The 19,780-nt window shown below is 63.5% G+C and overlaps 5 protein-coding genes across 5 annotated transcripts in view; 1 reads left to right on the top strand and 4 right to left on the bottom strand.

The window, feature by feature from the left end:
* Positions 1 to 714: 714 nt before the first annotated feature.
* EMIHUDRAFT_221175 (hypothetical protein) lies at positions 715 to 1,380 on the bottom strand (the record flags this gene model as incomplete). The annotated part of the gene is made up of 1 exon (XM_005756749.1): positions 715 to 1,380. The coding sequence occupies one exon, from the start codon at positions 1,378 to 1,380 to the stop codon at positions 715 to 717; it is 666 nt and encodes a 221-aa protein (XP_005756806.1).
* An 8,637-nt stretch (positions 1,381 to 10,017) lies between these two features.
* EMIHUDRAFT_439187 (hypothetical protein) lies at positions 10,018 to 11,364 on the top strand. The gene is made up of 7 exons (XM_005756748.1): positions 10,018 to 10,403; positions 10,469 to 10,528; positions 10,597 to 10,712; positions 10,783 to 10,827; positions 10,975 to 11,025; positions 11,094 to 11,215; positions 11,288 to 11,364. The coding sequence occupies exons 1-6, from the start codon at positions 10,148 to 10,150 to the stop codon at positions 11,169 to 11,171; spliced, it is 606 nt and encodes a 201-aa protein (XP_005756805.1). The 5' UTR covers positions 10,018 to 10,147; the 3' UTR covers positions 11,172 to 11,215; positions 11,288 to 11,364.
* A 2,253-nt stretch (positions 11,365 to 13,617) lies between these two features.
* On the bottom strand, positions 13,618 to 13,956 carry EMIHUDRAFT_45733 (putative ABC transporter; the record flags this gene model as incomplete). Its single annotated transcript, XM_005756747.1, has 1 exon — positions 13,618 to 13,956. A coding segment is annotated over one exon (339 nt), but the record flags the coding sequence as incomplete, so codon positions are not given.
* A 3,941-nt stretch (positions 13,957 to 17,897) lies between these two features.
* EMIHUDRAFT_221170 (hypothetical protein) lies at positions 17,898 to 18,797 on the bottom strand (the record flags this gene model as incomplete). Its single annotated transcript, XM_005756746.1, has 1 exon — positions 17,898 to 18,797. One exon carries the CDS (start codon positions 18,795 to 18,797, stop codon positions 17,898 to 17,900), a length of 900 nt encoding a protein of 299 aa, XP_005756803.1.
* Positions 18,798 to 19,330: 533 nt separating this feature from the next.
* Positions 19,331 to 19,780, bottom strand: part of EMIHUDRAFT_453885 (hypothetical protein) — a 5,200-nt gene continuing 4,750 nt past the window's right edge. Inside the window, exon 11 of the mRNA XM_005756745.1 lies at positions 19,331 to 19,780. This exon is cut by the window's right edge and continues 183 nt beyond it. Coding sequence (XP_005756802.1) covers positions 19,556 to 19,780 — 225 coding nt within the window. The 3' untranslated portion in view covers positions 19,331 to 19,555.

Genomic DNA, 19,780 nt, shown 5'->3' with positions numbered 1-19,780 from the left:
GAGGCGAGGTAAACTTCGCCGTGTACTCCGGTGCGCTTTTTCTTCTTTTTGCGTGGCTCCGCGCCGGCGCGCAACGAGATGGCTGCGCCCAGCGGAGGCTGGACCTTCTCGCCCGACCTCTCGCCCGAGCAGCTCGACAATATACGAGGCCTGATCGCTGCAAACGGCCTCGCAGACGGCGCTTCGCCAGCGCCTGCCGCCGCTGCTCCCGCAGCAGCACTGGAGGCAGACGACGAGAAGCGCGCCGCGGAGGAGGCGTTCGCGAAGCTTCTCGCCGAGAACCCAGGCGCCAAGGAGGTGGCACCGGGCGTGTACGCCGTCCAGGGAGGCTCCTAGTGTTTTGTAGCCGTTCCTCTCACACACGCAATCCGTGTTCTCGCGTGCCTCCGCACGCGCCACCTCCAATTTGCCGGCGTGCATTACACAGGACTCGCGGCATGTACCGGTCACGCATGTAACGCTCGCGTGTTCTTGTTTTCTGCGACTAAGAGCCGCGACTGTCGCTATCGGCTGAAACGAGTAATGAGATTGCAGACTCCAGCGAGGAACCCTCCCCGCTCCCGTCGCCGTCCGCCCCCGCGCACCGACGTAATGTGCCATTATTAGCTCGCCCCCCCCTCACTTTTTACATACATAAAACGTTTATGCCCCCGCGCATACACATCTACCCAGCGATCCCTCCCCGTACATACAGCCATACCGGCACCCGCGCGCTCACTGAGGCTTTGCCCGCGCCTGCCTCGCGCGGTGGTCTCCCTCAATCTCCTCGCACAACATGCGCAATGACTTGTCGAGCGAGTTGGGCACGGCGACCGCAAACATCGGCGGCTCCCTGCCCGACGCGCCTCCGACCAGGCCGAGCGCGCGGAGGCGGCGGACGGCCAGTGACGTCTGCACCGTGCTGAAGCCCGAGAGCAGGACCAGCGGCACCGTCACGCGCGCAGCCTTGTCCGGGAGTACTGAGTCCCTCTCGCCGAGCGCCGCGAGCAGGCTGCGCAGCGTGACACCCCTGCCGAGATCGCCCTCCGCGAGCGCGACGATCGGCACGTGCTTGAGCGGCTCGCCCTCGGCGCCGCTCCACACCGCCTCGATCGCCACGGCGGCCGCCTCGAGCGCGTCATCTCCTAGACCCGCGACCAGCACGCCGAGCGGGAAGCCGCCGGGCTCGAGGTCGAGGTGTCGCGAGAACTTGCCCGCCTCATCCTCGTCCGGCCTCGTGGCACCAAATATGTTGTCGAAGAGACCGCACCGGACCGGCGGAGCTCGAAGCAGCGGCAAGACGGCGGGCGAGGCGCGCAGCGCAGGGTAGACGTGACGCTGACACCCGCAACCGCTGGGAAGCAGCGCGGCAGGTGTCAGCGTCAACAAGGGGACGAGCATCGTTGTCGGCGGCCTGGGCCGGGAGCCGCTACCTAGGTACTCACCGACCAAAGGTAGCGGGTTTACTTTTTGAGAGCGCCTTCGTTGTTAATAGTACAAACCCAATGGTCCTCTGCGAGCGGTCCTTCGTTTACTTTTTTGTAACGTTGAGGCCGCGAGGTGGCATGAAGGTTGCAGCGAGAAGCGGCGAGAGACTGCGAAAAGAGATACGAAGAGGCAGACTCCTCAGGGTGGGCGACGGCTAGCGCATCACACTCCTCTCCTTAAAATCCCTGTGTGGTGGCGGCGTGCCGTTCTCCCATCCCTCCCTTGGGTTGTCTGTTTTCTTTCTTTCTTTCTTTAGAGAGTGCTTGACTGAAACACGCCGCCATAAAACGGTGGCGGGTGGAGCGTGTCTCTACTGCCGCGGCCCTGTCGGTTCGGAGGCGCCCGGCGGCCGCGCGCTTGGTGCCGACGTCGACCGGCTGCTCTCGCGGCGCCGAGGCTTGGGCGGCGCGCTGCTCGACGGCAGGCTGCTCTCCAACCTTTCAACAGTGTCTTTTACCTCGCTCCTCTCGCAGCAACCGCCTGAGCTTCCTGGCGGCCTTACGCGGACATTTTTTTCTTTTTTGTAACTTGATGATTTTGTTTTTTTCGGTTCCCCCCCCCCCCCCCCCGCGCGCCCACCAACACCACCTACCTACCTATTGCGGGGCCCTCTGGGGCGGTCAAAACCGGACCTACCTACCTATTGCATGGGGTCTAACCGTAGCGCGTAGGCGACAGACCCCCTATCTGGGTAGGAGCCGGAACCCAGGAGCCGGAACCCAGGAGGCGGGAGACGCGCTAGCCGCGAACGGGGCCATGCCAGACGAGTCGCCTGCGGCTGGGACGCCAGCCGAGACGGGTGCGGCGGCGGCGCCCGCGGTGGCGGCGCCCGGGTCGGCACTCGGCAGCGCCGGCGAACGCGCCCGGGACGGGTATTTTTTGCTTCGCTGCGCGGCCTGGGAATAGGTAGGTAGGTGGGGCACGGAGCCTGGCGATTGGCGCCCGCAATAGGTATGTAGGTAGGGGTGCGAGTCATAGGCAACAGACCCCCTATCTGGGTAGGAGCCGGAACCCTGCTGCCCGGCTTCTCCAAAAGCTAGGAGTGTCTTTCTCTGTGCTCTGCTCTGGGCGTGCGCTGCTCCTCTAGAGGGGTGGTCAACAGGCCCTCCCCTCACACCCCCTCCGAGACCGAACAATCTGGACTCGGTCTGCCGCCGCCACCTCGCCCGCCGCCCCGCCCCCTGCGCCGCCGCCGCCGTCGCGCACAGCTCGATGCCGGCAAGGAACTGGACGGTGCCGCGCCGCAGCTGCTTGATGCCATCGGCGCCCGGCGTGCCCGACAGCTCCACCACTTGGCGCACTTCCCCACCACTCACCCACTACTCTCACCCATCACTACCAGCTACTCTGACCCACCACTCACCGGACAAGCACCACTACCGCCCAGGTGCTCGACTCTCGTCTGCGGCGTCTGCAGTCCGGGTGCGGTCTGGGGATTGGGGGCGGGCCTCTGCACGTCGGCCGTCCCCGAAAGTAGACTAGAGCAAGGCAACGAGGGGAGCAACCCGCGCCGTTGCAATCGGTGCCACGTCCTCCCACGCGTTTTTGGCTGGGTCGAATCGCACGACTGTGTTGAGCAGTTCAGACCGGTCTCCCACGCCGCCAACAACATACAGCTTGCCATCGAGCACCCCCACGCCGGGATTTTGCCGCGCCGTCGGCATCGGCGCTATTTCCTCCCACGCATTTGCTGCCGGATCATACCGCTCGACCGAGCTGAGGGTCGTACCCGAGCTGAGGTCGTCACCGTCGTACCCGCCCACAGCGTACAGCTTGCCGTCGAGCACCGCGGCGCCACAAGAAGCCCTTCTCGTCAGCGGCGCAACCTTCTCCCACGCATTCATCGCCGGGTCGTACCTGTACACCGTGCTAAGGGCTTCTTGTTGCTGCCATGACCGACAAGGGCTTCCATACCCGCCAATAGCATACAGCTTGCCGTCGAGCACCGCCACGCTGAAGCGGTCCCGCTCGTCAGGAAGCCAGCTCACCCTCTCCCACGCATTCAGCGCCGGGTCATACCGCTCGACTGAGGTGAGATAGCCGCTGCGGTCGTGCTCACCGAAGTAGTCGATCTCTTCGTCGTCGCCGCTGCCATCATCGAAGGCGTCGTGCTCACCGTTATCGTAATGGGTGTCGTCATGCCCGCCAACAGCGTAAAGCTTGCCGTCGAGTGCCACAGCGCTGGCAACACTCCGCGCCGTCGTCAGTGGAGCTACTGCCTCCCACAATTTCGTGGCAAAATCGTACCGCAAGACCTTGTTGGAACAGGTGCCGACCTCGATACCATACATGTTGTCTTCATACAAGCCGCCCACAGCGTAGAGTTTGCCATCGAGTACGGCCATGGCGGCAGCAATTTCGCAAGAGGCCGCTTGCCCCGGGTATCCGATGTTCAAGACAACTTCTTCCCCCCACGTATTCTCGACAGGGCTGTACCGCTCAATCGGATCGATAAAGCAGCCGTTGAGGAAAGAGCTGCCGCTGTTGAGCTGTATGATGTGATGCACCACATCCGCCGATGTGGCACCACAGCCGCCGATCACGAGCAGGCGCGGTTCGGCCGCGCGCTTCACCAGCGTCTCCTTCCAGGGCTCGACCAGGACCAGCGTCTCGATCTTCTTGGGCAGCAGCTGGTTCGACAAGTCCTCGCCGTGGCCTAGGCAGCCGTGTTCGCCCTCGCCCCAGGTAAAGACGGCGCCGTCGGCGCTGGTGGCGAGGCTGTGCTGATCTCCAGATGTTAGAGCGACGACGCGCTGGCCCGCAAAGGCCTCGATCTTCTTCGGCAGCAGCTGGCGCTCCGCGTCGCCGTGGCCCAATTTGCCAGAGACTCCATTACCCCAGCTGCAGACGGCGCCGTTGGCGGTGAGGGCGAGGCTGTGGCCGATGTTGTGGCCGTCTCCCGCCCACACAGCGACGACGCGCTGGCCAGAGAAGGCCTCGACCTTCTTGGGCAGCAGCTGGCGCTGCGTGTCGCCGTGGCCCAGCGTGCCAAAGCCTCCATCGCCCCAGCTCCAGACGGCGCCGTTGGCGGTGATGGCGAGGCTGTGCTGGGATCCAGCCGACACAGCGACGACGCGCCGCCCAGTGAAGGCCTCGATCTTCTTCGGCAGCAGCTGGGCCTGCCAATCGCCGTGGCCCAGCTCGCCTGAGCTGCAACTGCCAAAGCTCCAGGCGGCGCCATCGGCGGTGACGGCGAGGCTGTGGTACCGCCCAGCCGACACAGCGACGACGCGCTGGCCAGCAAAGGCCTCGATCTTCTTCGGCAGCAGCTGGTGCTGCTTGTTGCCGTGGCCCAGCTGGCCCAAGCCTCCGCGGCCCCAGCTCCAGATGGCGCCGTCGGCGGTGAGAGCGAGAATATGGAAGTCTCCCGCCGACGCAGCGACGACGCGCTGGCCAGCCAAGGTCTCGAGCTTCTTGGGCAGCAGCTGGTCCTGATCGTCGCCGTGGCCCAGCTGGCCAAAGGCTCCACCGCCCCAGCTCCAAACGGCGCCGCCGACGGTGAGGGCGAGGTTGTGGCCAGCTCCAGCCGACACGCTCACGGCGCGCTCGTCACCCAGCGTCGACGCGAGGCGGGTCGGCGTGTTGAGCCGCGTCACGCCCTCGCCGTGGCCGAGCAGCCCCTCTTGCATCGGGTCTGAGCCACACGACAAGAGCCGCCCCTCGCCGTCGATGAAGACGCTATGCTGATAGCCCGCTGCCACCCTCGCCGGCGGGTTGGACTCGCGCAGCAGCGCCGAAAGGCACAGCCACCGCACGGCGCAGCTCTCGTCCTCCGGCTGCGCCGGCAGCTCGAAGCCGCGCTCTTGCGCCCACAAGCGGATGCCCTCCGCCGCGAGCGAGGCGTGGAAGAGTAGCGAGACGGCCGCAACACGAGCGATGTCGGCGGGGCTGTTGAAACGAGAGAGGACGCGCTCGAGGAGCTCCCTCGGGAGGTCGAGGAGGCGGAAGGGCGGCGGCGTGCTTGGCGAAGCCGCGGCGGTGGCGGCGGCGAGGGGGGGCGAGTGGTGTGGGGCGGACGTCGCGAAGAACAAGGCCGGCTCAATATTCTGGCGCACTGGCGATGGCACGGAGGCGCCATGCGTCCCGTCGTCTGGCGGGAGCTCTTCGTCGGGGTCGGGCGGCTCGGGTGGATCCACGTCTATGTCCGCCGCGTGCGTGCGCGGGGCATGCATGTATGTCCCACCCCCTTGTCCCGCACACACACACACACTCACAGCGGCAGCGCGAGCCTTGTGCCGGCAGACTCGCGAGAAAAAGAATTTTTCTCCGGCTCACCACCGGAGCCGCCTCACACACGGTCTAGTCCGGCCTCGCGGTCGGCGGAGATTGCTAGAGGACGAGCAAGCCTGCTCTAGCCTCGCACGTTGCTTCCTGTCGTCTGTTGTTTGTTGTGCCCTTGTTTGTTTCTCTTGGCACCTTGGAGTGCTGGGGGGGGCGACAGGAAGAATGTGGCCCTGAGTTATGTGTACGCCAACTCAGGGTGTGTGGCAGCCAGCTGGCTGTGTGTCTTGTGAGCTTGTTTGTGTCTGTGTGTTGTTCGTGCGTGTCGTCATCATCTGTCTCGCGTCCACCCATACCGCGTTGGTGTCCGGTCCGAGCCTGGCTGTTCTTCACCTTTCTACCTACCTACCTAGCCGCCTAAGCGACTCCGTTGAAGAGGCGTTCGAGTGAACGCCTTGCAGGCAGCCCGTGCCTTTTGGTGTACCCCGTTTGTGCCGCGTCCTGTGCCCCCGAGTTCATTTTATAAAAAAAGAAGTCCAGGCAATTCCTGCCCGCGTTTTTTGCCTGCTCTAGCCTCGCATGTCACTTCCTGTCGTCTGTTGTTTGTTGTGCCCTTGTTTGTTCCTTCGGCACCTTGGCTGGGGGAGGCGACAGGGAGGGGGCGCGGCCTTGAGTTATGTGTACGCCAACTCAGGGTGTGTGGCAGCCAGCTGGCTGTGTGTCTCGTGAGCTTGTTTGTGTCTGTGTGTCGCTCGTGCGTGTCGTCATCATCTGTCCCGCGTCCACCCATACCGCGTTGGTGTCCAGTCCGAGCCTGACTGTTGTTCATCTTTCTACATACATATATCGAGGTGGATATCCTTTGGCCGCGTTGGGTATGTGAGGCTACTAACTGCACTCCAAGTGCTCCAAAAGGCCTCCCCGTAGCATCTCCCCGCATCTCTCCGCATCTCCCCGTATCTGTCCGCGTATCTGTCCGCGTATCTTCCCGTATCTCGTTCCCCCCGGTATCTAAGGTAAGGAAGGCCCCCTCCTCACACCCCAACTGGTTGGGCAAGGGGGGCGACCCTCGCATCTCCACCCGGACACGGGCAGGAGCCCCACGGCATTCAAAGTGCAAGCACTGGCCCGGTGCACGTGGGTGAGCAGCCTGCCCCTCCCTCTCCCGACAAACCAACTCCCGCACACACACAATCGCACTCTGGCCATCGAATGACTCCGAATGACTCACTGTGTGTGCTAAGACAGAATCTCCGCAGACAGCCAAAACGGGCCGTGCCGCGTTTGTGGTGTCTTCTCAAGCACTAGCATCTGGGCGCCGCACTCGAGTGGGCGGGTCACATCTATGTGGGCCCAGTGCGTATCTCCCTGAGCTGTCCATGGACTTCACGCGACGCGGAGGGCCTCCACGGCAGCGGCGAGCGCGTCGGCACACGCCTCTCCGCTCGGCGGTTCGCTCGCCATCTCCCCCGTCTCCTCGTGGATGTATATAATATAATAATTATATATCTCGCCGTCTCTCCCGTCTCCTCGTTGACGTACACGTGCCTCTGCCGCCTCGCGTGGAAGACCTTGACCCAGCCAGCCGGCGGGGCGAGTGGCGGGGCGGCGGCAGGCGCCTCTTCCTCGGCCTCTTCTTCCTCGCCCTCTTCCTCGGCCTCTTCCTCCTCGGCCACCCCCGCGGCGCCGCCAGCCTCCGGACGGCCACCCCCGCGAGACTCGACCTGGGCGGTCCCGCACGCCGCACCTTCCTTACCCCCTGGGCGGCGCACGTCGGCCAGCGGCGTGCGGGCGGCGGACGAGGCGGAAGCAGGCCGGAGGCGCAGCTGTGTCTGCGGCGGCGGCGAGGCGGCCGCGATCGGCAGAGGTGCGGACGCGGGCCGAAGCTTTGGCATATCTGTTGCGCCGCGGCACGCGGCTGCTGCGGCTTGGCTTCCGGCGCGCTGTGCTTCGACCTGCCCAGGGGCAGAGCGGCGCTCGCGAGATTTCGGCGGCACCCTCGACCAAACCTTGCTCAAGGTTCTTGGGTGCAAAGAGCGCGGGCCACAAGTCACAGGGCCCGCTCGTCCATGCGACCGGCAAAGGCTGGGTCAAAGAGCACAAGGGACAGTACTACGACGCGCTCCATGTCAAGAACGGAATCGTCAAAATTTGTCTCGTCGAAAGCCAGGGCGGCATTGCGCCGCCGACCAAGAGAATCATCTTCAACTTCGCCAAAGAGGTCGGCAGCCCGAGCGCCGTCGACCGCACCGACTACGGCACAGCCTCCGGCAGCGCCCGGGGCTTCGCCCAGCACCACTCGCCCTTGCCCCACCACCTCGTGTGTGTGGAGAAGTCTACCTTACCTTACCTTACCTTACCATAGGACGTATTTTCTTGTCAATAACAAGGCTGTGCGCAAAGCGCCATAGGACGTATTTTCTTGTCACAATAACAAGGTCTGTGAACAGGAATCGAGGGTGACCGCATGTCTGCATCAGACGTGTCATCCGTCCCGATCGTGACCAACCAAAAACCTGGTTTGTGGACCTCCCGCACCTTACCCTTACAGGCCACCGGTAAGGGACCCCGTTGTCCGTTTGACATCAGACTTTTTTTGAGTTGGAGGTAATAATTAAAAGGATTGCACTGTCCCAAAGAACTGATTCATTCATTTCACCCTCACATAGTAACAATACCTCAAAGTTGAAAACCTCCAAAATAGGCCGTCAGGACTCTGTCAGGACTCCGTCAGGACTCTGTCAGGACTCTGTCAGGACTCCGCCAGGACTCCGCCAGGACAACCACTGCCCCCCCGCTGTGAACAGAGCCCTTAGCTATAGAGTAGGGAGGGGTGTACAGTCGAGTTACTCCCGAGGGCAGGGACGGCCCTCCACTGAGGGAAAGGGCGCAACGGGGACGGTATGCTCACAACCCAGCCACGCAGCTCTTTGCTCGCGTACAGCCAACGAGTTTGCTGGTCCACAGGCAGGCCAGGCCGTGAGCGTGGGCCGGTCGGGCCTGATCCTGCGGTGAGCACTGGAGGGCTATGCGGCTCGCTCCGTCAGCCGACTTGCGCCGTCGAGCGGTCGAGCGCTTCGGGTTGGACCCGCGGGAGGGTCCCTGCGCGGCTGACATGGCCAGCCAAGCCGTGTGCGCTGCCGTGGGCGCTGTCGTGGGTGCTGCCGTGGGTGCTGCCGTGGGCGCTGCTGTGGGCGCTGCCGTGGGCGCTGCCTCGGTCAGCAGTCGGTCAGCAGTCGGTCAGCAGTCGGTCCGCTGCTCGGCGCTGGCCTGCAGGCCGCCGGTGGCAAATCGGGGGGGCGCGGGCCATGGACGTCGTGGCCGAGCTTTGCTGCCTTCTTGCACGTTGCCGGCTGTAACGTTGCCTGCACCATGGCCGCGCCTCTCCTGCTTGTGCGCTTTTCATGGTCGAGCCGAGTGGCGCGAGAGTGAGCGTGATTTCTTTTGTCTGTCAGGACTCAAAGTTTCTGTCAGGACTCTCAAGTTTCTGTCAGGACTCTCAAGTTTGCTTGTCAGGACTCTCAAGTTTGCGTCAGGACTGCCCCATCAGGACGATTCCGCAGAGGGCGCGCACGGTCGAAAGGGGGGCTGGGCGTCTATCATTCACTGCTGGGGGGGAGGGGAAGGAGGGTTGCAGTGAAGGAAGGTGGAGGTCTCGTCGGAGGCACTTGTGAGCACTGTGAAGACCGTGCGCCGTCAGGACCCCGCCAGGACTCTGTCAGGACTCTGTCAGGACTCTGTCAGGACTCTGTCAGGTCTGTGAACAGGAATCGAGGGTGACCGCATGTCTGCATCAGACGTGTCATCCGTCCCGATCGTGACCAACCAAAGCCACCCCTCTTCTAAGATCCGCGCTTGCCCGGATCCTGAACCCTCTGCCGCTCCCAGCCGCACCCGCCAAGCACCTGCCGCCGCCGCCTCCGCCTTCAATCTCAATGTCCCACCCCTCTGCGCGCGGGCCTTCTAGGCCCGCGGGTAGTCTCCCCCCATCCCCAGGGCCTCCAGGGCTCGCACCTCAACCTCTCACAGACCAGCGCAAAGCGCCACCGGACGTATTTTCTTGTCAAACAAACAAGGTCTGTGAAGTCGACAGTACTCGATAGTTTGGCGCCGCTCATCGCTCGTTATGGTTCCCAGATCGGGCCGCCTCCTCACCGCGGCCGGCCTGGTCCTGCTCTTTGTGACGCAGGTGGCCTTCCGCCGCAGCAGCAGCGCTGGACACCTGACGGCGCTTCAGCCCGGCGTCGCCGCCGGCGCCGGTGGCAGCGGCAGGCGGCGCAGCGCAGAGGCCTCGCCGTCAGCCGCCGCCGCTGCAGCGCCTGCGGCCGCGAGAGGAGAGGTCGGCGTCGCCAAAAGAGCGCGTTGCGAAGGGCCGGCTCCCTTCCCGGAGCTGCAGCTGAACGGCGCAGCGCGCGAGCTGTGGGGCTGCGGCCGCGGCTCATCGAGTCAGGGCACCGCGATGCTCACCTTTGGGTCGGGCTCGATGTCGGACTTTCTGCTCAACTGGGTGGAGCACGTCCGCCGCCTCGGTGACGCGGCGGGGCCCTACCTCGTCGGAGCGCTCGACGGTCCCGTCGCAGACCTCTGCAAGGACAGGAGCATCGCTTCCGCAGTTGCTCCGCCAGCCGACGGCGGCGGCGGAGGCGGAGGAGGAGGCGTGGGCGAGCACACGGCGCAGCTGAGGGAGACGAGCGGCTACTACCGCTACCGGCCGGGCAGCTCGCGATGTGGCTCCTCACAGCGGCTCTTCGTTAGCCAAGAAGGAATGGTTTGGTGGCAGGCACCTTCCTCGCGATGGGCCTCGTCAAGCAGCTCTTCATCCGCGCCGTGCTCCGAGAAGGCGACGTGCGCGGTGGTGTCCGAGCACCCACCACCAATCAGTGAGCCGACTCTTCCTCTCACGAGAAGGTTACGACGTCATGGTCTCCGACGTCGACGTGGCCTGGCTGCGCCCGCCCTGGCCACTCGTCCGCTACTCGTCCGTCCGCTCCGCCCCCGCGGAGAACGGCGCCGTCGAGCAAGAGGCGCCGGGCCACGTCCAGGACACGTCCAGGACATGCCCGGGCCATGTCCACAGGCGCCGTCGAGCAAGAGGCGTCGCTGCTCGCGCTGGCGGACGTCGTGCTGTCGGTCGACCAGGTGTGCAGTCACCGTCACAGTGCAGTCCATGGAACGCGGATCAGGATGCCCAAGACCCGTTCTGGCAGTGGTGCAGTACTTGCGCGTCTGCGACAAGCACACGCATCCACCGTGAATCAAGACTGCATCCGCCCCACCCGTGGGCAGGTGCAGCAGTACCTCGATTGCGACAAGCACCGCTGGCACGTCGACTCCGAGCTCAACACCGGCGCCGTGCATTTCTTTTTTACGCCGCGTATTTCTTTTTTAGGCACGTCGACTCCGAGCTCAACACGGGCGTCGTCTTCTTCCGTGCCTCGGCGGGCGCTCTCGCGGTGCTGGACGAGTGGCTAGGAACCTTCTAGAAATGTTCTAGGAACCTTCTAGGAACCTTCTGGGCACCTTCTAGGTGCTGGACGAGTGGCGCGCTGCTGTGACATGTCCAGGACACGTCCATGACACGTCCGAGATATGTCTACAGGTGCTGGACGAGTGGCGCGCTGCGATGAGCGAGGCGATCCGGCAGCGCAACCCGAACCACGACCAGGTTCTGGCTGAAGGAGTATTTCTTTTTGACGCGGTGTATTTCTTTTTTAGGCAGCGCAACCCGAACCACGACCAGTTCTGGCTCAACGAAGTGCTCAAGCCGCGCACTTTCCTCGACCTCAAGGCGGCGCCCGCCGGCGTGCGACGCAGCTGGGTGGCTGAGGCGCTCGCTGCCCGCCGCAACGGCTCTGCCACGCGGCCGCTGCCGCCGCTCCCCGTCGAGTCGGCGTCCTTCGACGCCTCTGCGCCGCGGCTACGCGCGGTGTACCGCTTCGAGCGACGGTTCGGCGGGGCGCCTGCCGAGCTTCCGGAGGCGCAGAAGTGGAGCGAGCGGCCAAAGGGGGGCTGGGCGGGAGGGGTGCGGCCCGTTCTCGGAACCTTCCCGATCGCGCGCGTCTCGAACGGGCGCACACCGTCTTAGGCACCGTGTAGGCACCTTCTAGGCACCTTCTAGGCGCACCTTCTAGGCACCTTCTAGGCACACCTTCTTCATCCAGAAGCTGCACGACATCGTCGGCGTGCCTCCCGTCTGTGTCCACACAACCTACCAGTACGGCGACGGCGACAAGTACGCCTACGGCAAGCGCGAGCGGCTGCGCGACGCAGGCCTGTGGCTGGTGGACCCCGCCTCGCGCTAGGAACCTTCTGGGAACCTTCTAGGAACCTTCTAGGCCTGTGGCTGGTGGACCCCGCCTCGCGCTACACGAGCGGCAGCTACCTGCAGCTCACCTCGTCTCTCGCGCGCCAGCTCTCGCCAAACAAGGCGGAGCTGCTGCTGCCGGCGTTGAGGGACGAGGCGCATTGCGCGGTGGCACACCTCAAGCAATCTCGAGCAGTCTCCTGCAATCTCGAGCACTCTCACAGGCGCACTGCGTGATGGCACACCTCAAGCTGAACGCGCTGCAGCGGCAGTGGTTGCAGGTTGGATTCCTGCTCGCGCACGCACTTGGCCGCACTCTCGTCCTGCCGCCGCTCTGGTGCGTGGTCGACCGCTTCTGGACAATCCTCGACCACTGCCTCATCGGCTCCAAGGTGGGGTGGGGGGTGCTGTGGTCCGTCAGACACATTCCGCCTGAAGTAACCCTCGGCCACCACTGCCTTGCCGATGCGGTGATGGATCATGACCTTTATCTCCCCATGTCTCCCCATGTCTCCCCAGGTGGAGATGTCTCGCCCGTTCGTCTGCCCGCTCGACCACTCGTTCGACGTGCCCGCGATGACGGCGCAGCTCCCACATCTCCCCACATCTCCCCACACCTCCCCACATCTCCCCACATCGCCCCACATCTCCCCACATCTCCCCACATCTCCCTGCAGGCGCAGCTCCCCGAGTGGAGAGAGCACACCTTCTTCGCCAGCCAGCGCATAGCGCCGCAGCTCGCGGCGAGCACTGCGCCAGTGCGCGTCGGCGCCGCCGTCGCTCCGGACGCCGCTTCCTCCGCCGTGCCCGCGCCCGCGGCTTCCGCGCCTGCCGCCGCTTTGCCCGCCGTGACGCTGCCAGAGGGCGCCACCATCGGCGAGATCTCGGAACCTTCTAGGAACCTTCTAGGAACCTTCTAGGAACCTTCTAGGCGCCACCGTCGGCGAGGCGGCGAGGCTGCTCCGCGGCTCCGACGCTAGAGTGCTGCGGCTCGACGTGTCAGACCTCGCCCGCCTCTGCCGCTGCCTCGCCGACGCGCCCGAGCTGCAGCCGCTCAACCGGAAGCTGCAGGGCGCGCTGTCGCAGCCGTACCACTACTGCGACACCACCGACAACCCCTACTTCGTCGCGTGCAAGGCAATCTCGGCTGATCTCGGCTGATCTCGGGTCATCTCGGGTCGTCTCCGCTCACCCTTACTTCGTCGCGTGCAAGGCGGAGCGCCGCTCGGGCTGCCGCAAGCACCCCGTCCACCTGATGAATGTGTCGCGAGGGGTGCAGCGGCCGCCGATGCTGCCGCACGAGGCGTGCGGCGACGCGGCGGCGGCCGGCCAGCCGCGCTGCGGCGCGGTCGAGCTGCCCACCAACTACATCAACGAGGGCGTGACAGGGAGGACGTCGGGGCCGCAGGCCAAGGAGGGGAGGGAGGACCCGATTGTGGCCGCGATGCGGAACAAAATGTAATAGGCGGTAGTGAAGTCGTAACAGGAACATTCTTGTGCGAAAAAGGGAGCTACCTGCTCCACGGCGACACTAGGGACTCGGCTCTCGGATGGCGAGTTTCGCATATACACCATCTCGATCGAGGAGCTCAGAGTGTGTGCCCTCCTCGTCCTCCACAACCTTGACCTGCCTGGACGACGGCGATCTTGTGCGCGTGTCGGATGGTGGAGAGCCGGTGAGCAATCGTGATCGTCGTGAAGTGGGCCGCCGCTGTGATCGCCTCGAGCGCCCCCTGCACCACCTTCTCGGAGTGATTGTCCAGCGCACTCGTAGCCTCGTCCAGAAGCAGCACTGCTGGCTTGCGAACCAGCGCGCGGGCGATTGCGACACGCTGCTTCTGCCCGCCAGACAGCCGCCCGCCACGCAGACCGACTTGGGTCGAGTAGCCCTCGCTCAGATCAGTCGTGATGAACGTGTGCGCATTGGCAAGACTCGCTGCCTCCTCCACCTCTGCATCGGTGGCGGTGGGCTTACCCTTACTTAGAAGTGATCAGAGAATAGCCATTCGAATGGCGGCGGACGCGTCGACGGAGCAGAGGGGAATTCGAAATGGACAAGTAAAGGGCGAAGACAAATGGGCGTACGATCAAATCGACGGGGCACGACGAACGGGGGAGACGGGAGAGGACGCGACCGAACGATGGGAATACCTAATTAAATGGAAGGGCGCGACGAAACGGACGTGGGAGCGCCACCGGACCATCGCGGCGATGGGGGGCGCGAAGCTAGAAGCGCTCAAGGAGGCACAAGACACAAAATTGATACCGTCAGCACCCGCGACCGCATCGAACAAGCGGCAGAGAGAGGAGAGGCCGGTATGCGAGCGATGCTAACGGCAATCGACACCTGGGCGGACACGGCGGGGGCGCAGAGACCAAACGACGACACGCTGACCAGGATGTGGTCCACAGTAAAACGACATTTCTACTTGTTTTCGGCGTACTTTGCGGCCATGCTATCACGCCTTGCGACAGCCTGTCGGCGCTGCTGACCGTGCGATGCTGCACAATTGATCACCTGCATAGCTCGCGGCCTTAGTATCCAGCATTCAGTGACGACCTGATCCTACGGCCAGTAGGAAGGTGTCCTTCCATCGTGTGCACGCTTCTGACGCAATGCGCGTCACAAACTGCCTCGGATTGGCTGCTGGCACTCTCGAGGCTATGCCTACACAGCCTCACGCGCATGGGCAGTCAAGAGGGACCACGCACTTCTCAGGACAGCGCCGGTGCCTCTCTCTTGGACCGGCAAACTTGGTGGTATCGTGTCACCAATGTGGGACCAGTGCGGCATCGCGCCATCGACAGCTCTGAACTGCGCCTCACCACTGACCGGGAAGGCCGCCAAGTGGGCCAGCCTTGGTCGCACATTGTGGCAGCAGTCAGCAGCGCATGTCTGATAGCTAGAGCAGCAGCGTCAGGGTCGCAGGGCCGGATCGTGTCAAGCCTCTCGCCCGGCCGGCCGCGTGCATACGTCGGCCTCTGTCTGCTGTCTGGAGTGATCTGTCGGCGGTCATTACGACCGATCAGGTTGGAGGTTTCTGATGGTTGGAGGGTCTATCTGTATGTACTCCTTAAGATCTCTCCAAATCTGCCCTCTGATCAACCGTGATCATTCGGGAAGTTGTGGTAGTATGAGCGAGTATGAGCGCCGGGCCCCGTTTCCGCACTGCTGCGCGGCGCACGGTGTGGGCCGGGGGGCCCCGCGCCACCCCAGAGGGTCCACCGGAGACAATCTCGAGCCCTCTCCGTGACTTCACGAGCCGGTGTGAGCTTGAAGATGTATAGAGGCGGGGGGTGCATGTGGCATGTGCATGTGCATGTGACATGCACATGCGCATGTGCATGTGCGGTACGCATAAATAATTTCGTGCCAACAGGACCTTACTAAGTCGGGATGGTGTCGACCAGACTTGCCGCGCTCACACGACTCGGACGCGGCCTATCCCGCCGTTGAGCTCCTTGACGCGACCAACGATCCAATCGTAGCGACTGCGGTAGCCGTCAAACCGTCCCTTCACATAGGCATGAACCCAATGACTTCTGCCTATGTAATAAGCTGCCTGCTTGCGACCGACAACACCGTCAGCTCTGACGATGCCAGGGAGGCTATCGGCATGGTACATGGCAACACTGCGATTGCTGAGCCACGCGCGCATCGACAGGTCAAAGTCCAGGCCTATCCCCCCACGCCCTGGAGGGCTGAAGTTTGAGTCAAACATTCCCATCGCGAAAAAGTCTCGTTTGCGAGCCACCAGCGGGCCGATGTCGACGCACGCGGCATACTCGGCCTTGAACCCGCCGCCGTGCCACCAGCGTGCTGGATGAGTGTACCGGATGTGGTTTCCATAATTCCACGGTGTGTTGGTCGCGACGTTCATTCCCACAACCGCGAGAGTGCGGTCCGTCGCAAACATCTGCCGCAAATGGCTGAGGTACTCACACCCTATTGGAGGGGCGCGATCGTCCTGCACAAAGGCGATCAAGTCAGCGCGTGCCATGCGCGCCATCTTGTTGTACGCGCGTATCTCGTGGATGTTGCGCGAGAATATGACGTGATCCGCAGACGTACTGAGCCACTCGAGGTCACCTTCGAAGCGGGAGTCCACGTTGACGAGCAGTTCCACTCCCTCACAACCCTTCCAGCGTTCCAGCAGCCGGATGTTCCATGACATGTTGAAGTACTGCAGAGCCACTGTCAGCAGGTAGGGATCCTCCCAGGGCGGGCGACTGTTAACGCCAAATGTGCGAAGCTGTGGCCCGCTTTCCCTCGCCACCGCGCCGTTGGTGCCGGGCGGGCCGTCGCAGTCGCAGTGGTACAGCCTTTTGCCGGGCGGGTAGCCGCAAGCAATGTTTGGACCCGAAGTGGCACCGTGGCATTGAAAGACGCCACGGCAGTTGTGCACCCACATCTTGCCGTTTCCGCCGCCAAAGGTGACGCCCGGCACGCACAGCGTCTTGCTATCCTGCTGGATGAGTCGAACAAAGGAAGAGGTCGAGTTCGTCATTCGGAGACGGGGATGACGAGCCGCTGCGCTAGGACCGGGACGCCCCCCTCTTTTCGCCATTCCCTAAAGCCGTAAACTGTATCTAGATAGTGCGCGTGTCGGGCTGGTGGTTCGACACCGAGTTTGAAAGGTCCTGCGTTGTCCCCTACCTACTTTACTAGTGCAAGTACGAGCTTGTGTGAAAGACACATTAGTTATTAGATTCGATCGACGATTGAAAGCGACTCGTTCCTGCGTTCGCTTTCCTCTCCATGTTGCATGTATTACTATTAGATTCGTTCCATGTGGCATGTCCATGTGATCGTGCGTGTGTGAGCTGTGATCTTGTGTGAGCTCTCTCTGTCCGCTTGCCAACAACAGACCTATCACATCCCACATTTTAGTTTTAGGTATGTTGTTGGCAAACCAAAGAAGATTTCTTGTTGGTTTTCTAAAATCTCTCTCAAACCAAGACACATAATGGCCCGCCACGCCCCGGGAAATGCGACTCGCCGCTTTCCTCCACTGTGAATTTGCGTGAGCTCTGTGTCCTGATTTGCCAACAACAAACCTACTTTTAGCTTACTGGGAGAAAAGAGAGAGGGAGGAGGACCCGCTCGGGTTCGACACCAACCCGGGGCTGCTCCGCGCCATGTGCATGGCGTTCGAGTGAACGCCGTGCAGGCAGCCCGTGCCTTTTGGTGTACCCCGTTTGTGCCGCGTCCTGTGCCCCCGAGTTCATTTAATAAAAGAGAGAGGGGGTTGTGTTCTCTGGGCCCCTAAGGCCTTACGCGCGGCTCAAACCTAAACTAAATACATATATAATAAACCAATTTAGCCGGTACAGAAGGACACGAGTATAAGGTCCGCGGAATCCTTCCAAAGGATGCCTCGCTCGTCCAGCGGCATCACACCGCGCACCGCGCTGCCGTGATCATCGCGCTTGCTGCGGTCGATCACTTGACCGCTACAGCAGCTCGTCGACGGTGGGGCTTGTGATGTCGACGGATCAACTGCCTGCTCCGTGCTCCGCCCTGACGCTCACAGCTCAGGATCTGCATAGCCGCCTCCTCCGATCGGCTAGATGGACAGCATATCGGCACTTATGTATCCAATCACTTAGTTGAGCTATGAATTTTGGTTCCTTCCTATTGGTTTCCGTTTTTGATCTTTGCCGAGCACGCGCGCCGATGTGAGTTGTGACGTGTGTAAGGCGTGCAAGGCTCTTTCCCGACCAACAGGTGGCGACAAAAGCCTGCCTGCTCTGGCCGCAGGCGCCATCGTAGAGAACGGCTTGGGTGAAATTGGGGACGCCATCTGCCGGGTGCACCCGGACCCCCCCGGAGGGGCCCGGGAAGGGTCTAGCGGTCCTCCAGCGGCCCCCAACGCCCCCCCCGCGGCCCTGTTTTGGTAGTGTATCACACGTATGTTATGTCACTATCATACCCACGACCCGGGGTACCCGAGCGTTTACGAGCGTCTACAAGGTCGAGCCGCTGGAGGGCCTCCTCCAGTGGCACCCAGTCGCGCTCGAGGTACGGGAGGAGCATATCATACAGTTTCACTGCCCGAGCCTGCAGCTTGGCACACTCGTGGCACTTGTCCTCGTGGGCGAGCTGAATCCCGTAAACGTTCCGCATATCATCGAATTGCGCCTCGTTCAGGCCCGCGTCGATCATCCGACGGGTCACCCGGCGTTCGAAGACGCTTTCCCGATCGCTGTCCGAAGACGCGTCGTCGGGACGGGAGTCGCTGGCAGGCAGGTCCTCGACAGCCGGCTCCTCCTCGACCGCGGGCTCCTCTGGCGTCGGCACGTCCTGCAAAGTTTCTGGAACGACAGCGAGAAGCGCCTCCGCGCCCGCCTGCCGCCGCTTGCACTTGCCCAACTCCTTGTCCACGCCGCTCGCGTGTGTCTCGAGCCGCTTGCCGTACACGACCGCCTGCTCGAGTCGCGCGCCCGCCAGCTCGCCGCGTAGGTCCCACACAAGGTACGCCAGCGCAGCCTTCTTCAGGTTCTTTATCTGGAGAGCCATCAGCGCGCCGCGCCGCTGCGACAAAAAGAGCGTGTTTACGGCAGCTTTCGCGGCGATGATGATGCCGTTGGTGACCTCGCCGACGATGCTGACCTCGTTGGAGGGTGCGGGGACGGGATGGTTGCCGAGGAGCATGGTCTCGAGGCGATTTAAGAGCGCGGTGGGCTCCAAGGCGAGCTGCGCCGAACTGGAGCGAGTCGGCCGCGCCCGAATTGCTGGCGCCGCATCGGCGCCGAACGAGTCCGACACGACCGCGGTCTTCTCCACCGGCTCGAGGTTCGCCATCCGCGGCGCTGCACCGCGGATTCGAACGGCTGCTCGCTCCTGCTCGGCGGCTGGCCAGTCAGCCGGGCGCTTCGAGAGGGCGGTCGCCGTCGGTGCACATCGACGATCATGGCGAGCGAGCAGCCCCGCGGTGAGTGGATGCAGCCCACCGGAGGTACTGTCTGAGGTGGGGCCCGGCGCGTGAGGCTCGTCGGCGTCCGCCATCACCGCCTGCGGCCACTGCAGAGTCGGCAAAATCAGGCTCGATTTTGGCCATTTTGGCACGGACCCTTGCGGACTCTTCACAGCTGGGTCCCGGTGCACCCGGTGTACCAAGAGAGCGTTGGGATCATAGTTCAAGTGGCACGCCCTTGGCATGCACAAGGCGGCGCTGGGACAGCCGGGCCGCGGGCGGCGGGCCTGCGACGGACGCTGAGAGCCGAGCCGCCGAGGAGAGCACCGCCACCGGGGCGCGCCCGCCCCGCCCTCGGCCGTTTCTACCCCCTGTGTACCCATCCTACCTCATGGGATGGGCGATGGGGCGGTTCTGGGTTACTTTACCCTTACCCCGGCTTTACCCTCAACCTGTACGCTGTATATAGGATCCTACACCTCGCCGTCGGCCGGCCGGCACACCTCGCAGATGCTAGAAGAGCCGACTCCGAGTCTCCTCGACCTGCTCGCGCTCGCGCTCTGGACGCGACACGCCACGCCCACGGCGCTCTCTGACCGCGTCTGTGAGGCAGTAGGAACGCCATTAATAACAACCCCGCGCACGTTCACGCCTCCGGCCGGCGGAGGAAGAACGCCTCCATCGTCAGCATGCTCGCGGACGGCGGCGCGCCGCCGCCGCCGACCCTCCGCCTCGCCGCGCCCGCACTGCCGGCCGCGGGTGCAGCCCTCTTGCGCGCGCCTGACTGCGCGCCCTCTCTCGCCGCCGCGGCGGACTGCGTGCCACCGCTGAGCCGGCTAGCCGCCGCCAGCCTGGCCGCGGGCGGGGCTGC

This window comes from Emiliania huxleyi, assembly GCF_000372725.1.
Source record: "Emiliania huxleyi CCMP1516 unplaced genomic scaffold EMIHUscaffold_95, whole genome shotgun sequence".
NCBI classification, from domain to species: Eukaryota; Haptophyta; order Isochrysidales; family Noelaerhabdaceae; genus Emiliania; species Emiliania huxleyi.
Note: the sequence above shows the minus strand (reverse complement) of the source record. Positions and strands in the feature narration are given on the sequence as shown.